Source organism: Oenanthe melanoleuca, chromosome 20 (genome assembly GCF_029582105.1).
Source record: "Oenanthe melanoleuca isolate GR-GAL-2019-014 chromosome 20, OMel1.0, whole genome shotgun sequence".
In the NCBI taxonomy this organism is placed as follows: Eukaryota; Metazoa; Chordata; class Aves; order Passeriformes; family Muscicapidae; genus Oenanthe; species Oenanthe melanoleuca.
In genome coordinates, this window is record NC_079353.1 from 12,432,687 (window position 1) to 12,449,563 (window position 16,877).

At 54.7% G+C, this 16,877-nt stretch overlaps 2 protein-coding genes across 2 annotated transcripts; both read right to left on the reverse strand.

Moving 5' to 3' along the window:
* Nucleotides 1–558: 558 nt before the first annotated feature.
* Nucleotides 559–4,910, reverse strand: E2F1 (E2F transcription factor 1). The gene is made up of 7 exons (XM_056507461.1): nucleotides 4,522–4,910; nucleotides 3,773–3,863; nucleotides 2,992–3,211; nucleotides 2,512–2,664; nucleotides 2,282–2,396; nucleotides 1,974–2,178; nucleotides 559–1,782 (listed from the first exon to the last, which is right to left on the reverse strand). The coding sequence occupies exons 1-7, from the start codon at nucleotides 4,717–4,719 to the stop codon at nucleotides 1,526–1,528; spliced, it is 1,239 nt and encodes a 412-aa protein (XP_056363436.1). The 5' UTR covers nucleotides 4,720–4,910; the 3' UTR covers nucleotides 559–1,525.
* A 4,299-nt stretch (nucleotides 4,911–9,209) lies between these two features.
* On the reverse strand, nucleotides 9,210–16,755 carry PXMP4 (peroxisomal membrane protein 4). The gene is made up of 4 exons (XM_056507462.1): nucleotides 16,593–16,755; nucleotides 15,715–15,777; nucleotides 14,998–15,196; nucleotides 9,210–14,102 (listed from the first exon to the last, which is right to left on the reverse strand). Exons 1-4 carry the CDS (start codon nucleotides 16,706–16,708, stop codon nucleotides 13,839–13,841), a joined length of 642 nt encoding a protein of 213 aa, XP_056363437.1. The 5' UTR covers nucleotides 16,709–16,755; the 3' UTR covers nucleotides 9,210–13,838.
* Between the last annotated feature and the right edge of the window lie 122 nt (nucleotides 16,756–16,877).

Consider the following 16,877-nt stretch of genomic DNA (forward strand, 5'->3'; position numbering starts at 1 on the left):
AAGCATCCCTCCCTGGGGGTCCCCAGTGTCCCTGAGTCCTGCTGTGCTGCAATCAGGGCACACAGGATCAGGGCTGCTGCTGGCAGAGTGTCCCCAGCGAGCAAGGACACAGGGACCTTGAACTCTGGGCAGAAACTGGTGCCCTGAGGCAGCACCAAGAGCTGGGGTGAACCTGGAAAGCTGGGAACTCAGGGGATGGAATGGTTTCAGATGGCCCCATGCTGCAGACACAGCCAGGAAAATGCTGCCCCAAAACCAGGGGGAAGGTGGGAATGGGACCAGGACAGGGACTGCTGAAAGGAAAGCAAATCCCATCTAAATCCATCATCCCATCCTCCTGCAGCACAGCCTCTTTGGAGGAGCAGGGAGAGCAGGATCAGGCCCAGATCCCACCCTGTGTGGGACCAAGGGCTGAAGCAGCTCTTGCAGCCCCAGGCACAGACATACCTGGTTGTGTATTTCAAGTTCAAAGTGGAAAACAAACCACAAAATAACCCCAAACCTCTGGTTTTCACCACCCCTCACACCCCCCTCAGGCACCTGAGCACAGCCAGAGGGCAGAGTCAGTAGAAACCTTTATTAAACACAAAGCTCAGAGGAACACAAGCTTGTTAAATGGCAGTAAAAGTGAAAGTGCGTCTCCAGCTCGGCCCAGGGGGACCCCAGGACCCCCCTCCCCTCCTCTCCCAGCCCCAGTGGCCTGGGGATGGGGAGCCAGAGCCAAAAGGCTGCACAGGGAGGGGAAGGAAAGCCTGGAGACAGCATTGGGTGCTCACCTGCAGACACTCCCCTGGACACCTCTGTGCCCCCGAGGGGACACACACACGGTCCCAGGGCCACCAGCCCCACCCCTGCTCCCACCTGCCACAGCCATGGCCCTGCCAGCCCTGTTCTGGACACAAGCAAAGCCAGCACGTGCTGGTGAGACCCTGGTGGCACCTGTGTGTCCCACCAGCACTGTCCTCCTGCCCCCTCCTGCCCCCTCCATGTCCTGGGAGAGCTCCACACGCCATAAATAATAAATAAATACCCCACGCTCAGCCAGGCTGTGGGCAGCCCCCATGCCCAGCACCCCCCACATTTCTACCACCCCCTCCCAGCACAACAAAAACTCTCAGCACCTCCACTCTGCTGTACAGCCCCCCCCAAACCCCCACGGAAATGAAACGCTGTCCCCAGGGGACAATAATAAATTAATCAAATCCCTAATCTATACACAGGACTGCTTAAAGCTCTGGAATGGGCTCCTGGGGGGCAGTGGCTCTGCCCTGGGCAGTTCCCCCTCATCAGGGCCCTGTGGGGGGGTCCCTCAAGATGGGAACCCCACCCTGGCATCCTCCTTGTGGGGCTGGGGATGCCACTGGCCCCCGCCGGGCTTGGGGGGCTGGAAGGATAAAGAGAAAATATTGCAAAAAGGGATGGGGGAGGAACAGCGGGTGCTGGAGCCAGAGGAGCTGCCCTGCCCACCCTGCCAGGGCTGCCCCCTCCCCTGGCAGCTCCCCCAAGCACCTGGGTGGGCACAGCTTCAGAAGTCCAAGGGGGTGAAGTCCCCAAAGTTGCAGTCGAAGAGCTCGCTGATGCCCTCGCCCTCCTCCAGCCCAAAGTGATAGTCCTGCGCCTGTGGCGGCGACAGGTTGATGAACTCATCGGCCAAGAAGCCTGCCAAGTCCTCCTCCCTGCTCTGCTGTTCCAGCAGCATGTCCATGGAGGCCAGGGGAGACAGGCTCTCCTCCTCCTCGGGGCTCTTGCTGGGCAGCGTGCTCGGCCCTGGCAGCAGCGCTTCTGTGGGGATGGAAAGCAGCTGTAAATCCCACAGTATTCTCGAAATAAACCCCAGAAAGCTTTTCTAGTTATGGAGATCCTGCCTTCCCACCTCCCCTCCCTTGCTGAGCAGCATCCCAGCTCTTTGCCTGTGCCAGCAGCAGAGGGGCTGATGAGAGGCACCGTGACATCCCTGGTGTCCCCAGCCCCACCTTGCTCTCCAGGCAGCAGCGGCATGTTCACATCCTGGGCAGGATGCAGGAGCAGGGAGGCTCTGGGCTGGGAATGGCTGGGAGAAGAGTCCTCTGCAGGGGCTTTGAAGGGGCTCTTGACAGGGCTGCAGACGCCTGAGCTGTCCTCAGGGCACAGGAACACATCGATGGGGCCCTGAGTGCTTCGCACGGAGACCTGGAACGCCTGGGGAAGGGGACGGGAGTGAGACAGGGCAGCACAAGGATGCCCAGGGAGCACCAGGCTGTCCAGGGAGGGCAGAGGAGGAGCAGAGCATGACCCAGCTCACCTCTGCCGGGTCTGAGACCTGCAGCTGGGTCTCTGGGGGGGCTTTGATAACCATCACCATTTGCTCCGCGGGGTCCACGATGCTGCGGAGGTCCTGGCAGGTCACATAGGCTGCGGTGGGGCGGGTCAAGGAAGGGACACGGGGATGTGGGCTGGGCAACGCCCTGCCTGGGACACCGGGGCTCAACCACAGCCACCACCCAGCCAGCCCCACCCAAAACCAAAGGATATTGCTGGTTGGCGGGGTCCTCGGTGAGCAGGCGCAGCTGCACCGTGCACATCTGGATGAGGTCATCCAGCTGCCGCTCGGCCGCCTGCAGCTCCCGCAGCTCCTTCTCCAGCAGCCGGTGCCGGCCGGGCGCTCCCACGGCGGCCTGGCTGCCCCTGGGGAGCACCGTGGCCATCAGGAGCCAGCCCCCACAGCTTCCTCTGCCTCACCCCACCCCGCAGCCAGGCAACCAGCCCTGCAGGGGTTTTGCAATGGATGCAGCCCCCTATCAACTCCCCTGGACGATTTGGGGAGCCCCAGGGGGTGATAGCAACACTGGTCAGGAGCCTTGTGCCATTGAGCACAGCCCTCCCCACAGGGGGCCACCACTTAGCCTGCAGCAGAAGCTCTGGTGACCCTGCCCTGAAATTCTCCACCCACGTAAGAACCTCCCCCAAGCCCAGGGAACGGCCAGGCACAGCCCCATGAGCCAGGGGACATACAGCCACTGGATGTGGTTCTTGGACTTCTTGGTGATGAGCTGTATGCCCTCCAGGACATTGGTGATGTCGTAGATGCGCCTCTTCTGCACCTTCAGGACCTCGGCCGCCCAGTTGAGATCCACCACACCATCTGGGGACTGGCTCAGCAGCTCCAGGAAGCGCTTGGTGGTGAGGTTCAGGGAGGTTTCATAGCGGGACTTCTCTCCAGGAGACTTTGCCCCTGCCAGGTGTGGAGGACAAGTGTCATTTAGCCACAAGGGAAACCCAGAGCAGAAGCTGAAAGGTCACTAAACTCCTGCCACACTTGCTGGTGGCTTGTGGACTAGTGACCAGGACTAGCACCCCAAATGCAATCTGTTTTCTCAGGGCAATGGGGTGATCTGCCCAAACCCCCTGCAGGAAGGGTGTTGCAGCACCTGGCACAGGCTGTGACACCTGTGCTCCGTTGTGACCACAACTGTGACTGAGACACCGAGTGCCAGGCAGGCTCAGGGGGGAGATAACAGTGAGTCCACCTAGGACACTGCACTGGCACCATGCTGGCACCTACAGCTCCATCCCACAGGGAGGGACAGAGCCAGGGTGGTGCCCAGCAGATGGGCAGGACAACCATGCCACCAGCACAGGGCATGGAGTGCAGAGTGGGCAGAAGAGCCCATCCAGACCAACACAAAGGGACTGGAAGAACCCACCAGGGACAAGCCTGGGAGCACAGTGGGACCGCTGGAGCTCTGCTCTGAGCTGGGCTGGCAAGGGGGCCCAGGGGGAGTGGAGCTGATACCTTTAGCAGGATTCCTGGCCTTGCCCCGGCCCACTGGCAAACTCTCTGCTATATACTGGTGATCCGTCTCCAAGTTCAGCTTCCTCTTCACCTGCAAGGGATGGGGTCAGCAGGGGGACAGCCACCCCAGGGCTCCCCTGCTGATGGAGGGTTTCTGTGAGGAGCCCCCAGCACTGTGGGGTGCAGACACCGCGGATCCCGGCAGGAAGGAGCTGACAGGAGCTGTCACACACGCTGGCAGGGAGGGGGGCTGTGCCGGCCGCGGGGGCCCTGCCACGCTGCGGGGAGCGCCCCAAAGCCGGCGTGGGCCGTGGGTGGGGAGGCAAAGCCGGGCCCGGCGCCCGGCCTGCGGCTTCCGGAGCGGCGGCGGGGCAGGGCCGGCCCGGCAGGTGCTGCGTGGCACGGCCCGGCCGCACAGCCTGGCACAGCCGGGGCAGCGGGCACGGGCTGACACCGAGCACGGCACGGCCCATGGCACAGCGCTATGGAACCGGGTCCGCTCCGGAGCCCTGTCCGCTGTACAGCCCGGCTCGGTACGGCACGGCTCGCTACACAGCACGGCCCGGTGTCCAGCCCGGTCCATTGTACAGCGCGGCTCGGCGCAACCCGGTCGGGTATACGGCCCGGTCGGTACACGGCCGGTTCGACGAGGCCCAACACTGCACAGCCCGGAGCACAGCCCGGCCCCGCCGGTCCCCGGAGCCCCCGCCCGGCCCCCGCTCCCTCCCCGTCCCACTCGCGGGGGTTACCGGCGGGCGGCCCAGCGCGGGCCGTCTGGGCGCGGCGCCGGGGCGGGCGGGCTGCGGCGTGGCGAAGAGCAGGAGGTCGGTATCGGGGTGGCCGCCGCCCGCGGGCTCCTCGGCGGCGGCGGCGGAGACGATCAGGAGGTGCGGGGAGGCGCTGCCCAGCAGCGCCGCCAGCCCCGCCGCGCCGCCCGCCGCCGCCATGGCTCACATGGCAGCCGGTGCCGCCGGAGCGGCGGGCGGCGCGGCGGGCAGGGTGCGGACAGGGGCGCGGCCCATGGCGGGCGCGGGGCCGCTGCGCTCCGGCTCCAGCTGCGGCTCCGCTCGGCTCCGCTCCGCGCCCGCCGCCGGATTGTTCGGCGCGCCGGCCCCGCGCGCCTTTGCGCGCCAAATCCTTTTTGCCGCGAAAAGCGGCGCGAGCCGCCCCGCCGCCCGCCCATTGGCTGCGGCCGCCGCGGCGGGGAGGCGAGGGCGCGCTGCCATTGGCCGCGGCGCGCGGGGCGGCGGGCGGCGCCGCGCGGCCATTGGCGGCCGGGGGACGCGCTGACAGGCGGCCAATCAGCGGCGCCGCGCCGGGGCGGCGGCCAATGGCAGCGCGGCTCGGGGACGCGGCGGGGGCGCCGCGTGGGTGCGGCGCGCGCTGCGTGTGCCCCCTCCGGGGGTGTCCCCACCCGTGTTCCTGTTTGTGTCCCCCGTGTCCCGCGGGGGTGTCCCCCCATGGGGGTGTCCCCTCTCGTTTCCCTCGTATCCCCCGTGAGGGTGTCCCCTCCCGTGTCCCTCCTTGTGTCCCCCATGGAGGTGTCCCCTTTCTGTGTGCCGCCGCGGATTCCTCGCTCCGAACCGGCCCCGGCTCCCGGTTTGCCCACCCGTGGGGATTTTCAGCCTCAGCCCCGCCGGGGTGATGGGCTTCCGGCTGCGGGCGCGGCTGCTCCCCGCTCCGGATGGCCCGGGAGGACAGCGGCACGCACCCACGAGCAAAGTTCATGTCGCTCCCCTGCCCTGCGGACTCTGCCCAGCCACGGCTGTCACTGGTGGGGAAGAGGCTGGCTTGGGCTCTGAGGGGTGTACTAGGCTGCCCCCCGTGTGTTCCCCTTTCCTGGGGGTTACAGCACCCCCAGCCTGGCCCAGGCCCGTGGCACGCCCCGCAGCAATGCCTTGGGACATCGGTGGGTGCTCAGCTGTGCTGGGGCAGGAGCTCTCCTGCACTGCGGGCCAAGGCGTCTGCAGAATTTTAGTCTAAAAGTGAATGAAGGGATCAGTTCAGGGTTGTCCATCTCCCTTGTTCAAAGCAGCCCCGAGACCACGAATGAGGCTGTCGGGCAAGTCTGGAGGCATCAGGCTCAGATGCTGCCCTAGGGGTCCAGTGCACACTGGGATGCTGCAATCTGCTCCATCCGTTCGGCGGATGATTCACGGCATTCTGTGTTTCCAAACACCAAACAGCTGCGGATCTCGGCAGCTCCTTCGGGACTGGCTGATAACCCCTTCCAGGGCAGAGGAAAAGCTCTGCTGGGAGCACAACCTGCCCTTGACCGTGCCAGGCGCTATCTCCAGCCGTGAGACTGTGTGGGTGGCGAGAGGCAGGGACACAAGGACGGCAGACAGAGCCGGGAGTGGCCCCATATGCTGAGAGAGATGAGAGTCCACCCACGAGACACGAGGCACGGGACAGGCAGCTCCCAGCACCAGTATCTCCTGCCTGCAGGACACTGATAACCTCCTGCTGCGTGAGGAAGCAAAATTAAAAAGGAAAAAAGTACATCCTGCTAATAAAAAGAAAATAAACTAAAAAAGCGTTTAAAGATCAGGCCTTTTGCAGGGCCCAGATGTGGGGAAGCTCATGAGGAAAGTGTGGAGCTGGGTCTGACCCAGGCACCCAAACCCCCGCTGAGCAGAGAGTTTCACCCCTCTGTGCCCCCCATGAGCTGCCCCACGTGTCCCCAGAGGTGGGGGTCAAGCAGAGTTGTCCCAGCCCCCTGGTGCTCCAGGCAGGGCTGTGAGCCAGCGCTGGCTCCTGCCCCTGACCTGCCTGGGATGCAGGAGATGGGCTGTTCTTCCCAGCAGTGCGTGGGATGCAGGAGGCATTTGCAGGGATGAGTTAACTCCTCTGCTGCGGAGCAGATCCTGACATGCAGTGCCCCTGTGCTGGCCTAACAGGTTTCTGGCTTTAAAGGATTTTATGCTGGAGATTTTGGCAGTGGTTGCAATTCCCCTGGGAACAGCCAACGCAGAGCAGGGCAGTGATTTCCCTGGATCCCTCCATCCTTAAATACAGCAGTAGCATGGTGCATGTCCGTGACCAATCAAATCAACTCGCTGTGCCTCATTTCTTCATCAGCAGACAGCAAATAGAAACGCTGCCTTGCTTAAAGGAAATTAATACAGTTAATTAACACTTGGCCCTTCTAATATTGCAGGCCCCACTCTCCAGAGCCCTTCCACTGCAATATCATCATTACTGCAAAGCATAAGCAACAGTTAGACCAGATGTTTGCACACAGTTAATGCTTCTTCCTTCTGGGGAGGGGGGAAAAGGCAGCCCCAGCAGCCAGGGAGGAGGCTGGTGGTGCTCGCCCCATCCCTGGGGAGCCTCAGCCCGGCACTTCCTGGGATGAGGCAGGGTTTGGGACACAGCTGCTGCACCAGCTGCTCCTGCTCGGCTCACAAAGGCTGGCTTCACCCCTCCCCTAATTCATGCAGCAGCTTTTCGGGGGGAGCAGGCTCTGCCCCCTCTCCCGGCTTCTCCAAGGCTTTGAGCGCCGGCGGCGCGAAAAGGGGCGGCTGTGGAGACAAATGAAAGGCAAACGCTGCTGGGAGAAGGGCGGGCAGGGGCTTTCCTTGCATGTGGATGAGGGGAAGCAGATGAATCCCGTCTCCTGCACAGCTGCAGCCTCCCCCCAGCCCCGCTAAGGGGTGCAGACATGCTCCCAAGATTAGCTGTCTGGCAGGTGCTGCTGCTCCCTGATAAAGTCCTGTCTGCACGGCCCCACTCTGTCCTGGACACCATCAGGGAGGCTGGAAAGTTCAGACACTTTATACCCCAGCTGTCGCTGAGTTTAGGTGGGTTTGGCAGTGCTAGACTCAGGGTAAGGAGTGTCTGCTGGGAAAAGTCTGCAGGTGGAGCCAGAGCTGGTACCTGTGCTGGAAAATCACCTGGCAGCGGGAGCAGGGTGGGAGCAGAGCTGGCAGGGTGCAAACCTGCATCTCTCAGGGTGCTCAGCTGAGAGGAGCACATTTACTGTCCCTGTCATGGCAGTGGGTCCTGCCTCCAGCAGCTCCCACATGGAGTGTGCTGTGCTGTCACATGGAATCTGCACAGGACTTCCCTGGGCTCTCCTGCCAATGCCCCTGTTGCCAGTTCACAGATTTCTTCACAAGATGGTGAGTTGGCAGTGTGGCACAATCTTCCTGTGGTGGGGACAGGCAGCTGGGGAAAACCCAGACCCCCCAATCCTGCTGCCCTGACCCCACAGTCTCTAGTCTCTGTTGTTCTCTGCAAACCAAAGCCATTTTCTGGAAGCACAAAGTGACTGTCTAAAGCTGGCCAACAGCAGATGGGAGCAGCCCTGTTTAGGTGCCTCCTCTCAGATCCTAGTATAAAAGCCAGGCAGTGCCTGCTCCCTTGCATCTTTTACAGAGAGGACACAGCCCTTCTTCTCACAGGACACCAGGTCAGCTCATCTTTTGGATGCTGGGCACAACAGACTCAGCAGTGAGATCTCCTCTCCTGTGGTAGCATCTGTTTTTAAAGCTCACACACATCATGCAGTGTCTCTCAGTGGAAGCAATGGGCACAGAGCCTGCTCCCCCTTCCTGCTCTGCTCTTCTCACCCAGGCAGGGCAGCCCTGGCTCATCCTCTGAGCAAAAGCACCACAAACACTAAAAGCCACTCCATTTCACAAGGCTCTTCCATTTCCTTCACTCAAACCCTATGGAAGAATGGAGAGGCTGAAGTGTTTCTGGGGAGCCTGGGGGTTATTGAGGAGTGGTTTGGGAATATGCCAGGCTGTAGCTTCTACCTCTCCTTAGTATCTCCAGCCAGTCCAGGTTTACTTCCCAGCACTCTGAGCATGGTCATGGGCACTGAGAACCCAAAATGTAGCAGAAGTTGCTTTTGTCAGAACAAAACCAACAGATCACCCAGAGCTTTACCTGTAGCAGAACAAGGGCTCAGACAGAGACTGTGAGGAGGAAAAAAACCCTTGGAGGTAGGGCTGGCATCAGTTTGGAGGTGCTAATTTGGCTTCTCATGGGCCCAGGCTGGACACTCCAATATTCCAACAGCTACAAAGCTGGAGGTTTGGTCTTACAGACACTCAGCAATTGCTTCATTTTCACTACCACAGCAGTCACCTCTACAGCACATTCCCTCAGCTTTTAGCTTGGAAGAGGCAGCAAAACCATCCACAGACATCCTTATTTTCTCTATTTGTCATGTTTAAAAGAAAAAAAAAGGGTGTCAGCCATCCCAATTTGTTTCTGCAGCTGACATCCTTACCCCTGCAAGAATTAAATCTGATGGTGGGGTCAAAGCAGCACTGGTTGTTGTTTCCAAGCTGGTAAGACCAGAGCCCAAACCATGCCAAAACTACACCTTGTGCATGGCTTCTCTACATCCAGGACTACAGACATGCAATAATCAAGCATTGCTTCATAGATTTTAGCTTAAAAATTATGACAGTATAAAAAGACAAAAAATTAGGATTTTTATTTTTAGAGAAAGCACAGTATTGTCATATTCAAAGAGTGATTATACAGAAATAATGACCACAATAAGGCAATTTGTAGTGGACAGAGCTACATCAACAACCCCCTGCCCCTTTTTTTATTTTAAACCCAAAACCCAAGATATTTTCTACAAGCATTCTGATCAGTGTCACATAAGTTACCTGAGTTTATGTTCTTTATTCTATGCTGTCAGAAAATCAGGGCCTGGATTACACAGCAATTATGAATCTAAAATATATATAAAAAATAGAGGTAATAATACCTGTATTATAGAGCTTTTATTTTGTTTTTCTCCCTCCTCATCACCAGAGACATGAAAATTCTTCTAAGTAAAGAAAAAAGTTACCTCCTCCAGCAATCTGGTAGGAACACACAGGTTGAAAACTCAAGATTAACACCCCAAAAATATTAACAGTGGCAGGCAGACATGACACCTTATTTCCCCTCCTCCCTTATCTTTCAGGTTTCAAAAGCAGCATCAGAAAACACATTCTGCTTCAGGCTGGCACGAGCCAGGGAGACAAACACAACCTGACAAATAGGGAGCAGTGCAGGGCTCGGGGTATTATCCAAAGGTCACCTTTGTGCTGATGCAGGGAAAACAAGGTGGAGTCCCAGCAGTTTCTCCTGGTGAGGGATCTGCACAGTCTGCACCAGGCAGCCATGGCAGCTGCCTGCAGAGCCCACTCTGCACAGGGAGGCCCTGCTTTGGGTCTCTTTCAGCAGCCAGGGATCGTCTCTGCCCTCCCACCCACACACCCAGCTCGGTGTAAAGCAGAGCTTGACCTACTCTAGCAGGGCAGCAAAGTCTCACAGCAACAACATCAAAGCTTCTCTGCAGCCTCCACATCCTGGAACAGGTGCCCAGAGCAGCTGTGGCTGCTCCATCCCTGGAAGTGTCCAAGACCAGGCTGGGGCTGGGAGCCTCCTGGGATAGTGGAAGGTGTCCCTGCCCTTGGCAGGGGGTAGGATGGTTTTTTTAAGGTCCCATCCAACTAAACCATCCCACAATTCTATGATAAATGCCCTCAACAGGGCCAGTTCTCTGGTTATTGCATGGACACAGGGATGGTGACCAGGACAAATCCCACTGTCCCATTCCAGACACAGGTCACACCTCCCTGCCTCCTCCAGCCCTTCTCTGCAGCACTGAATGGCCAAACACAGGTTTTGCTTTCTCCTTCAGTGCCAGCATCAAACACAGCCCAGAAAACCTTCCCCAACCCAAATGTCAGGCAGCTGTCTCATTTTCACCTTTGTTAAATAATGCAATTGTCCCGGAAAGGGTTCTCCAGCCATCCCCAGAGCCAGCCCCAGCACACAAGCTGTCCTCCAAAGGGAAGGGAAGCACAGTGGGTATGCCAGGGCAGCAGGCAGCAGCAGTAAATAACCCTGAGCCTGCTTTGTTCCTTCATAAAATAAATGATTAATAGCCCAGGATAGTCAGTCTGCTTGAAAAGCTCAGGATTGCTGAAAACTTTTGATCAGTTTGGTTCATTAACCTTTAAAACTGCCTCTAAGAGAGGTTTAAAATCTGAGGGGGAAGCATCATTTTAAACACTTGTTTTATCCAGTGTTCCTTGCTTTTCACAAACTGAGCTAAGACTGAGACACTCTGCTCCTCTTTAGCAACACTCAGCATCAGTCAGGTGTCAAGGAAGAAATAACAAGGGAAAATAAAGTTGCTGCAGGCAAACAGCCCCATGCTCATCTTAAAATTCAAAACCAGTTGGAGTTGGGGGGACAAAATGGCCCTTCTTTGTGATCCTTAAGCACTTGGCTATATGCAGGTGGCTTCCCAACTGTCTCTTTATTTCTTTTGCTTTTAATGCTAATAAAAAGGGAACCCAAACAGGGCCCTCCATTCCCTACACAAAGCCCTGGGGGAGGGCAGGGAGTGTCACTTACATATCCCAAAAGTCTGCCTCAGACAAATTACTTCTAGTTCACTTCCCTACTACACGCCTGCATTGTTCCAACACCTTGGCAGCAGAAGGGGCTCATCCCCAGCTATCTGGTCCCAGGGACAGCCATGGGGGCTGATGTCATTAAGGAGCTGTCCCAATTACTTCCCTGGGGAAAGCAGTGACTTGCAGCTTGTCCTGCCCCAGCACAGCAGGAAAACCAACGGCCAGCAAAGGCCAAAGCTGTGCTCCTGGGAGGAGCTGGGCTTCCAGGGATGGCAGCTGCCTCCTGGGGCTCCTCCACAGATGGCTGGGGGCCAGGGCACGGCTTCCTGAGAAAGGGAGAGATTCCCCAAAGAAAAAGGGCGTTTTGAACCGAGGAGAAGTCATGCTCGCTGCTGCCAGGCTGATTCCAGACACTGGTTTTTGGCTGGGATTTATTTTCTAGAGAGGGCAGAGTGCAGTGTGAAAAGGTCAGGAAAGGCCACTTGTCCTGCTCAGGGACACTGAAGAGCATCACCAGCAGCCACAGCAGTACAATTCCCAGCAGAGGAAGATTATTCCACCTCGAAGGGAACCACAAGCTCAAGAGAAAGAAATACAAATGTACAGACCAAACCTTTCTCAGAGACACCCAGCTCACAGAACCTTTTTGCTGCACTAATTGCACATGGTCAAGGATTTGTGAGTTTAATAGTTTTAGGGAGCAATTCCCAAGCCACAGCTGTCAGCTTTCTGAAATCCCATCCAAGCTTGCAGGAATTTAGTAATTTTAGCAGGATACCAATGCCCTTACTTGGAACAATATTGAGGCTTCTGACAGAAAAAAAAATGTGATGCTTCAAATACCCAGCAGTGGTGGAAATAAAGATGTTTATACAGGAATCACACCTCACCTGTAGCTTCAGTAGTTTTTCTGTATTGAATTTTTATGCTTCTCTATACTGAGAAAAATATTTAACTAAAAGAAAAAAACCCAAATTCCTAATTTTACAGCTTTCATGGGGTCTGATGAATGTTCCAATTCAATTATTCAATCCAGACTGTAACAGCAGCTAACTAGAAGTTTGCAATGAAATTAGAAGCTAAAGAGATCACAGAAAGTTATTCTGACAAAGAAGTATCTTGGTTTTTGGGCAGCATGTACAACATGGATTTGCACAGACAAAGAAAAGTGGAAAAATAAAGAGCAAAGCAGCACTCTGAATATGAGGAACAGTAATAAAGGAGTTTAGGAGGACAAGGAAAAATGACTTAGAAGAAATTGAGAAAGTTTTTTCTACTCAGAAGCTCCCTGAAGTTAAATGTACCGTTTCAGCTGTACCACTGAATAGGAGAAATTGCCAGAGCCTGGAGGGTAAAGAGTTCAAAAGATTACAAAGAGAGCATCAGCAGGATTATTAAATGACATGGGCAGGTCAGGGAAAAGCAGGTGAATACAAGGGAAGTGAACCAAATAGTCCCAACTGAGCCAAAAGGAAACAGGGAACCTCATGACTCTCTTGGAAAAATCACCACATCAAACCAGTGTGGCAGGAATTATTTCAGTGCATATCACTGAGTGAACTGTGTAGTGTTATATGGCAGGTGAGTGCCTTGCACTATGAGGAATTTGAATTCATTAATTAAACCAGTTTTTGTGCTTTCTCAGCTATCTAGTCAATCTTCTGCCATAGCTCAGGCCATGCTGCACTACCCTGGAGCTCAGAAGAGTGTTTTTGCAAGCAAGACAATTAATAAATTAATTCATGGCCTCAGCCTGGCTGAGCAATGAGCCTGCACAAACTACAGGTACAAAATCAGATTTAAATCTGGTTAGTGCCAACACATGCCACTGATGTGGAGGGCAGATTCTGGACCTCAGAGAAACCCTTGTCCTGCTCCACCAAAATAAAGGTGCTTGGTAAATGTTGTGCCCTTGGTCACACAAAGTCTCCAGTGTGAGATCCAAGGCCTGGTTGTAGAGGAGCCCAAGTTGTGTAACTGTTTTTGGTATTTAGTTCAAGCAGCTTTTAAAAGCTTTACAAACAAATTTAAAATAATTACAGGTTATTCATTAGTGCAGTCTGCAGAGGCCCAGATTCAGCCCAAGTGCAGGAAAGAAACCAAGCAAAAATAGTCTTTCCAAGCCTGATTTACCAGGCTTGCACAAAACAATCCTAAGAGTTCTATTCTTACACATTTTACTGTCTCCCTGAGGGAAAACTGCAGAGGAACTCTCTCAAGGAGCACACAACTGTCCTTGTAACAGTTTAAACAGGATTTCCAGCCATCCATAGCAATGAAGAAATGATGGCACTGCTTTCAGAGCTCAGCAGGTCCCCCACTCCCTTCACCCTCCAGCAACATAGAAAAAAAAACTTCTAAACATTCAGATGAGCCATAGAACATGTCTTCACACTCTCCACTTAGTGTCAGGCTGTCATTTTATAAATATATTTAGTTTTTAAAGAACAAACCCCAATGCCACACTTACAGGGAAAATAAGGCCTCTTAAAAAACACAGCAACAAGTTTCTGTGGGGTGTTGTGCTTGCTCTCAAAGGAGCCAAAATACTGATCAGAACATTCTGGCCTGGAGACAAGAGCCAACTCTGCTTGACTGATGTTAATTTTAAAAAATCACAGGTCAAGAGCAACAGAATAACCTTTTCCCTCAGCTGCATTCCGAGGTGATTTAGAGTGAAGCACCTACTTGCTGTCTGTCCTTTTGTTGTAAATGAGGAAGTCGGACAGGTCGTGCCACACCTCGCTGTCCTCGTACAGGTAGGTCATGGAGGACTGCAGGGAGGGCTGCAGAGTCTGCCTGTGGTATTCAAAGAGCCACAGCACTGTGCCCCACACCAGGGCAGCCACCAGAGGGAAGGGATCCTGCTTGGGCTGTGGGATGTAGCCCTTTTCCACAGCCAGCCGAGACAGACCAAACAGGATCCGGGACAGCAGGTACATGATGATCTGCAGGGGGAAAAACCCAGAGCAGGGGTAAGAGCTGAGCACAGCCAGCTCCAGGCACTCAGAAGTGTCAATCCAGCCAGGAGAGGTAGGAACAATTCCCCCACTTCAAAGCAAACAGGCTGTAATTTCCTCTATCAGCAGTCTGCAAAGCCACAGGTATTTGTGTCTCCTCAAAGTCCTGCTGCTCTGATTTAGCAATCACTTCATGCAACACTTCTGTGCATTGCACAAGCTCTGCCTTTGCCCAGCTCATGCCACCTCAGATGGTGCTAATGGAACAGACCCAGAGCAGTCCTGCCAAGCAGGTGTGGGCTCAGGAGTCTGGACACAGCCTAACACCAGCCTGAAGGCCTGGCTTAAGTCGAGCAATTTGGATTAATCTGAGGTTCTGTGTTTTACTCCTTGGTTTGTGACTGTGGGTTTACAACCAGCTTTAGATCAAACACCCCCTGAGCAGCTTTTGTCAGTTTAATTGCCAGTTTAACCAGTTTAGTTCAGTGCAGCTCTAACTGATCAAGTTCTACACTCACAGCACTTCAGGTAGAGTTTAACCCTGCGATGGCCAGACCAGGAACACACAGGTAGTGACCACAGCTCAGGTGACAGGTGGGATAACCCCACAGCTTTGGGTCACCTGACTGCCTTCCTGTGAACTCAGTGCAGCTCTGGAGGCAAGCCTGGGCTTCCAGCACTCCAACTGCCCACACTGCTCATGGAGACACACAGCCACACCTGGGACTTGAGTGCAGAGCAGTCAAAACAGCAATTTGTGCAGAGAATATGATAAAAGAGCAATGCTCTGTGGTCAGAACTACCAGAAACAGGCACCACCAACCACATCCTGGCACCCCTGTTGTTTTTCCTGGCCAGAGAAACTTTCAGCAAGTGCCTTTACCTGGCTGTTGATGGGATTGTTGTCACCAAACACCAGCCAGCCCCCAATGCAGGCTGCAAGGAAAGAATGAAATGGGATTTTTTTCCCCTGCAGCCGGGACTGTGCTGCCAGGAGCCCCTTGTAGGTGAACACAAAACAGGCCAGGTTCCTGGAATGGGCGTACGTGGCCTGGGCAATGGATCTCAGCTTCTCCCTTAAACTGAGGGAAACAAACAGACAATTAGGAGAGCTAAAAGGCAGGACCCTGCACTCACTCAGCCTGGTCACTGCATCCTCAACCACACTGATGGCCTGGGCACCCCAGGAATGTCTTGGGAAGGAGGAGAAATCCTCTCAGCTCTGGTTCACTCATCAGAGCACAGCCCTATCCACACTGTCAACTGTGTTTAATTTTCTCACTACTCAAACAGCCCTTTTAAAACTTTGGTTTTTTTTTCTAAATGCAAACCTCTGGCACTCAGGAAAAGACACAACGTGCACTGCTATAGCCTGGGTTCCCATATTGGCACCTGCTAATTCCCCCTCTGTCCTCTGGTTCTCATCAACTATTCCATGAGTGATTGACTCCCTCAATTATATATAGTTGTGTCTGCTTCACTATCAACCATGGCTCACACATCCCTCTGCTTTTTACACCCTCTGGAAACATGAAAAACGGACAACTGAGACAAAAATATTCTAAGCAGCAACACAGAAATGCAGAATTAGGGTTCATACCTTCCACTCTTGAACAGGAAAGTCATCACCAGGGCATGTGGGGCACGGATTTTGGCTCCATAACTGCAGAGGCAGACAGATATTTCAGAGTTTGTTTTATATCATTAAATGATTGTATTTCTATTCTACTGTGATAATTGATAAAAGATTCATAATTATGTTAATCATAAAAGTATTGGGGTTTGTATAAACCAGAATACTTAGGCCTGAAATGAAGCATGAAACTAAAGAAAAAAATATATTATTAAATCATTCTGTTTTACTAACGGTTTGCAAAACAAGGCTTTCACACAGCCCAGTAGATTCTGCAAAATCAGATTTTCTGTCTTTGTGTAATCAGTTGCAGCCTATCCCTAAGACCAGATTTCCTGACTTCTGCCATTTCCTTATCTACCAGACTGGATGGTTATCTATGGACTTGACAAATTGTCTAGAGACTCAGGTTGTCCAGAGATCCCACGGACCACCACTACTTACCTGGCAGAATTATGACAACAAAAAAATAACAATTATTGATGACTACAAGGAAACCATGCTGTAACAGGGAGCTGCAAACCAAAGTTTGGTGGAGCATGGAGTGGGCAGTGACCCCCATGTATTCCCAGCGATGCTTGCTCTGTCTATATAAAATAAAGCCATCTAAATTTTGCTGAATATCGAGACTTTTGTTTCTCATTTATAACACTACTAACAACATATTAAAGGCTATTTAGCCAAATATCGATTACTTTTCAGCCAGCCTAGCAGCACATCAAACCGGAGTTGACCCCAAATTCAGCTCGGACCCCCCCAAGTGCAGATGAAGGAGGCGGAATCGCCTCCCCCGCAGCCCCGCCACAGCACCCGCGGCCTCCCCGCCGCCCGGGCCCGGCACTCACACGGCGCCGTTGCGGAAGCCTTTGATGACGGCGAGCGCGGCCTGGTAGCGGCGCTGCTGCAGGAGCGCGTTGGCGGTGCGGAGCAGAGCGCGGAGCGAGTCCCCGCCGCCCGCCATGGCCCCGCCGGCCGTGGCACCCGCCGCACGCCGCTTCCGGGGTGCTGCCCCGCCCGCCGCGCCCATAGGCGCTCACTCCAGTCAATCACGGCTCCCGGCCAATAAGCGGCACCGCCTCCCTCTCTCATTGGTGCGGAGAGTCTGTGCTGCAGCCAATGGGGGCCAAGCG

Bases quoted from the DNA above. Each gene is read 5' to 3' on its own strand.
- E2F1 (XM_056507461.1), bottom strand. From the start codon at position 4,719: ATGGCGGCGGCGGGCGGCGCGGCGGGGCTGGCGGCGCTGCTGGGCAGC. The intron at 2,665-2,991 runs GTATGTCCCCTG...GGTGCTCCCCAG, and splicing joins AAGAACCACATCCAGTGGCT to GGGCAGCCAGGCCGCCGTGG. The intron at 2,179-2,281 runs GTGAGCTGGGTC...CCCCTTCCCCAG, and splicing joins AGGTCTCAGACCCGGCAGAG to GCGTTCCAGGTCTCCGTGCG.
- PXMP4 (XM_056507462.1), bottom strand. From the start codon at position 16,708: ATGGCGGGCGGCGGGGACTCGCTCCGCGCTCTGCTCCGCACCGCCAAC. The intron at 15,197-15,714 runs GTATGAACCCTA...TGTTTCCCTCAG, and splicing joins TTCCTGTTCAAGAGTGGAAG to TTTAAGGGAGAAGCTGAGAT. The intron at 14,103-14,997 runs GTAAAGGCACTT...TTCCCCCTGCAG, and splicing joins ACAATCCCATCAACAGCCAG to ATCATCATGTACCTGCTGTC.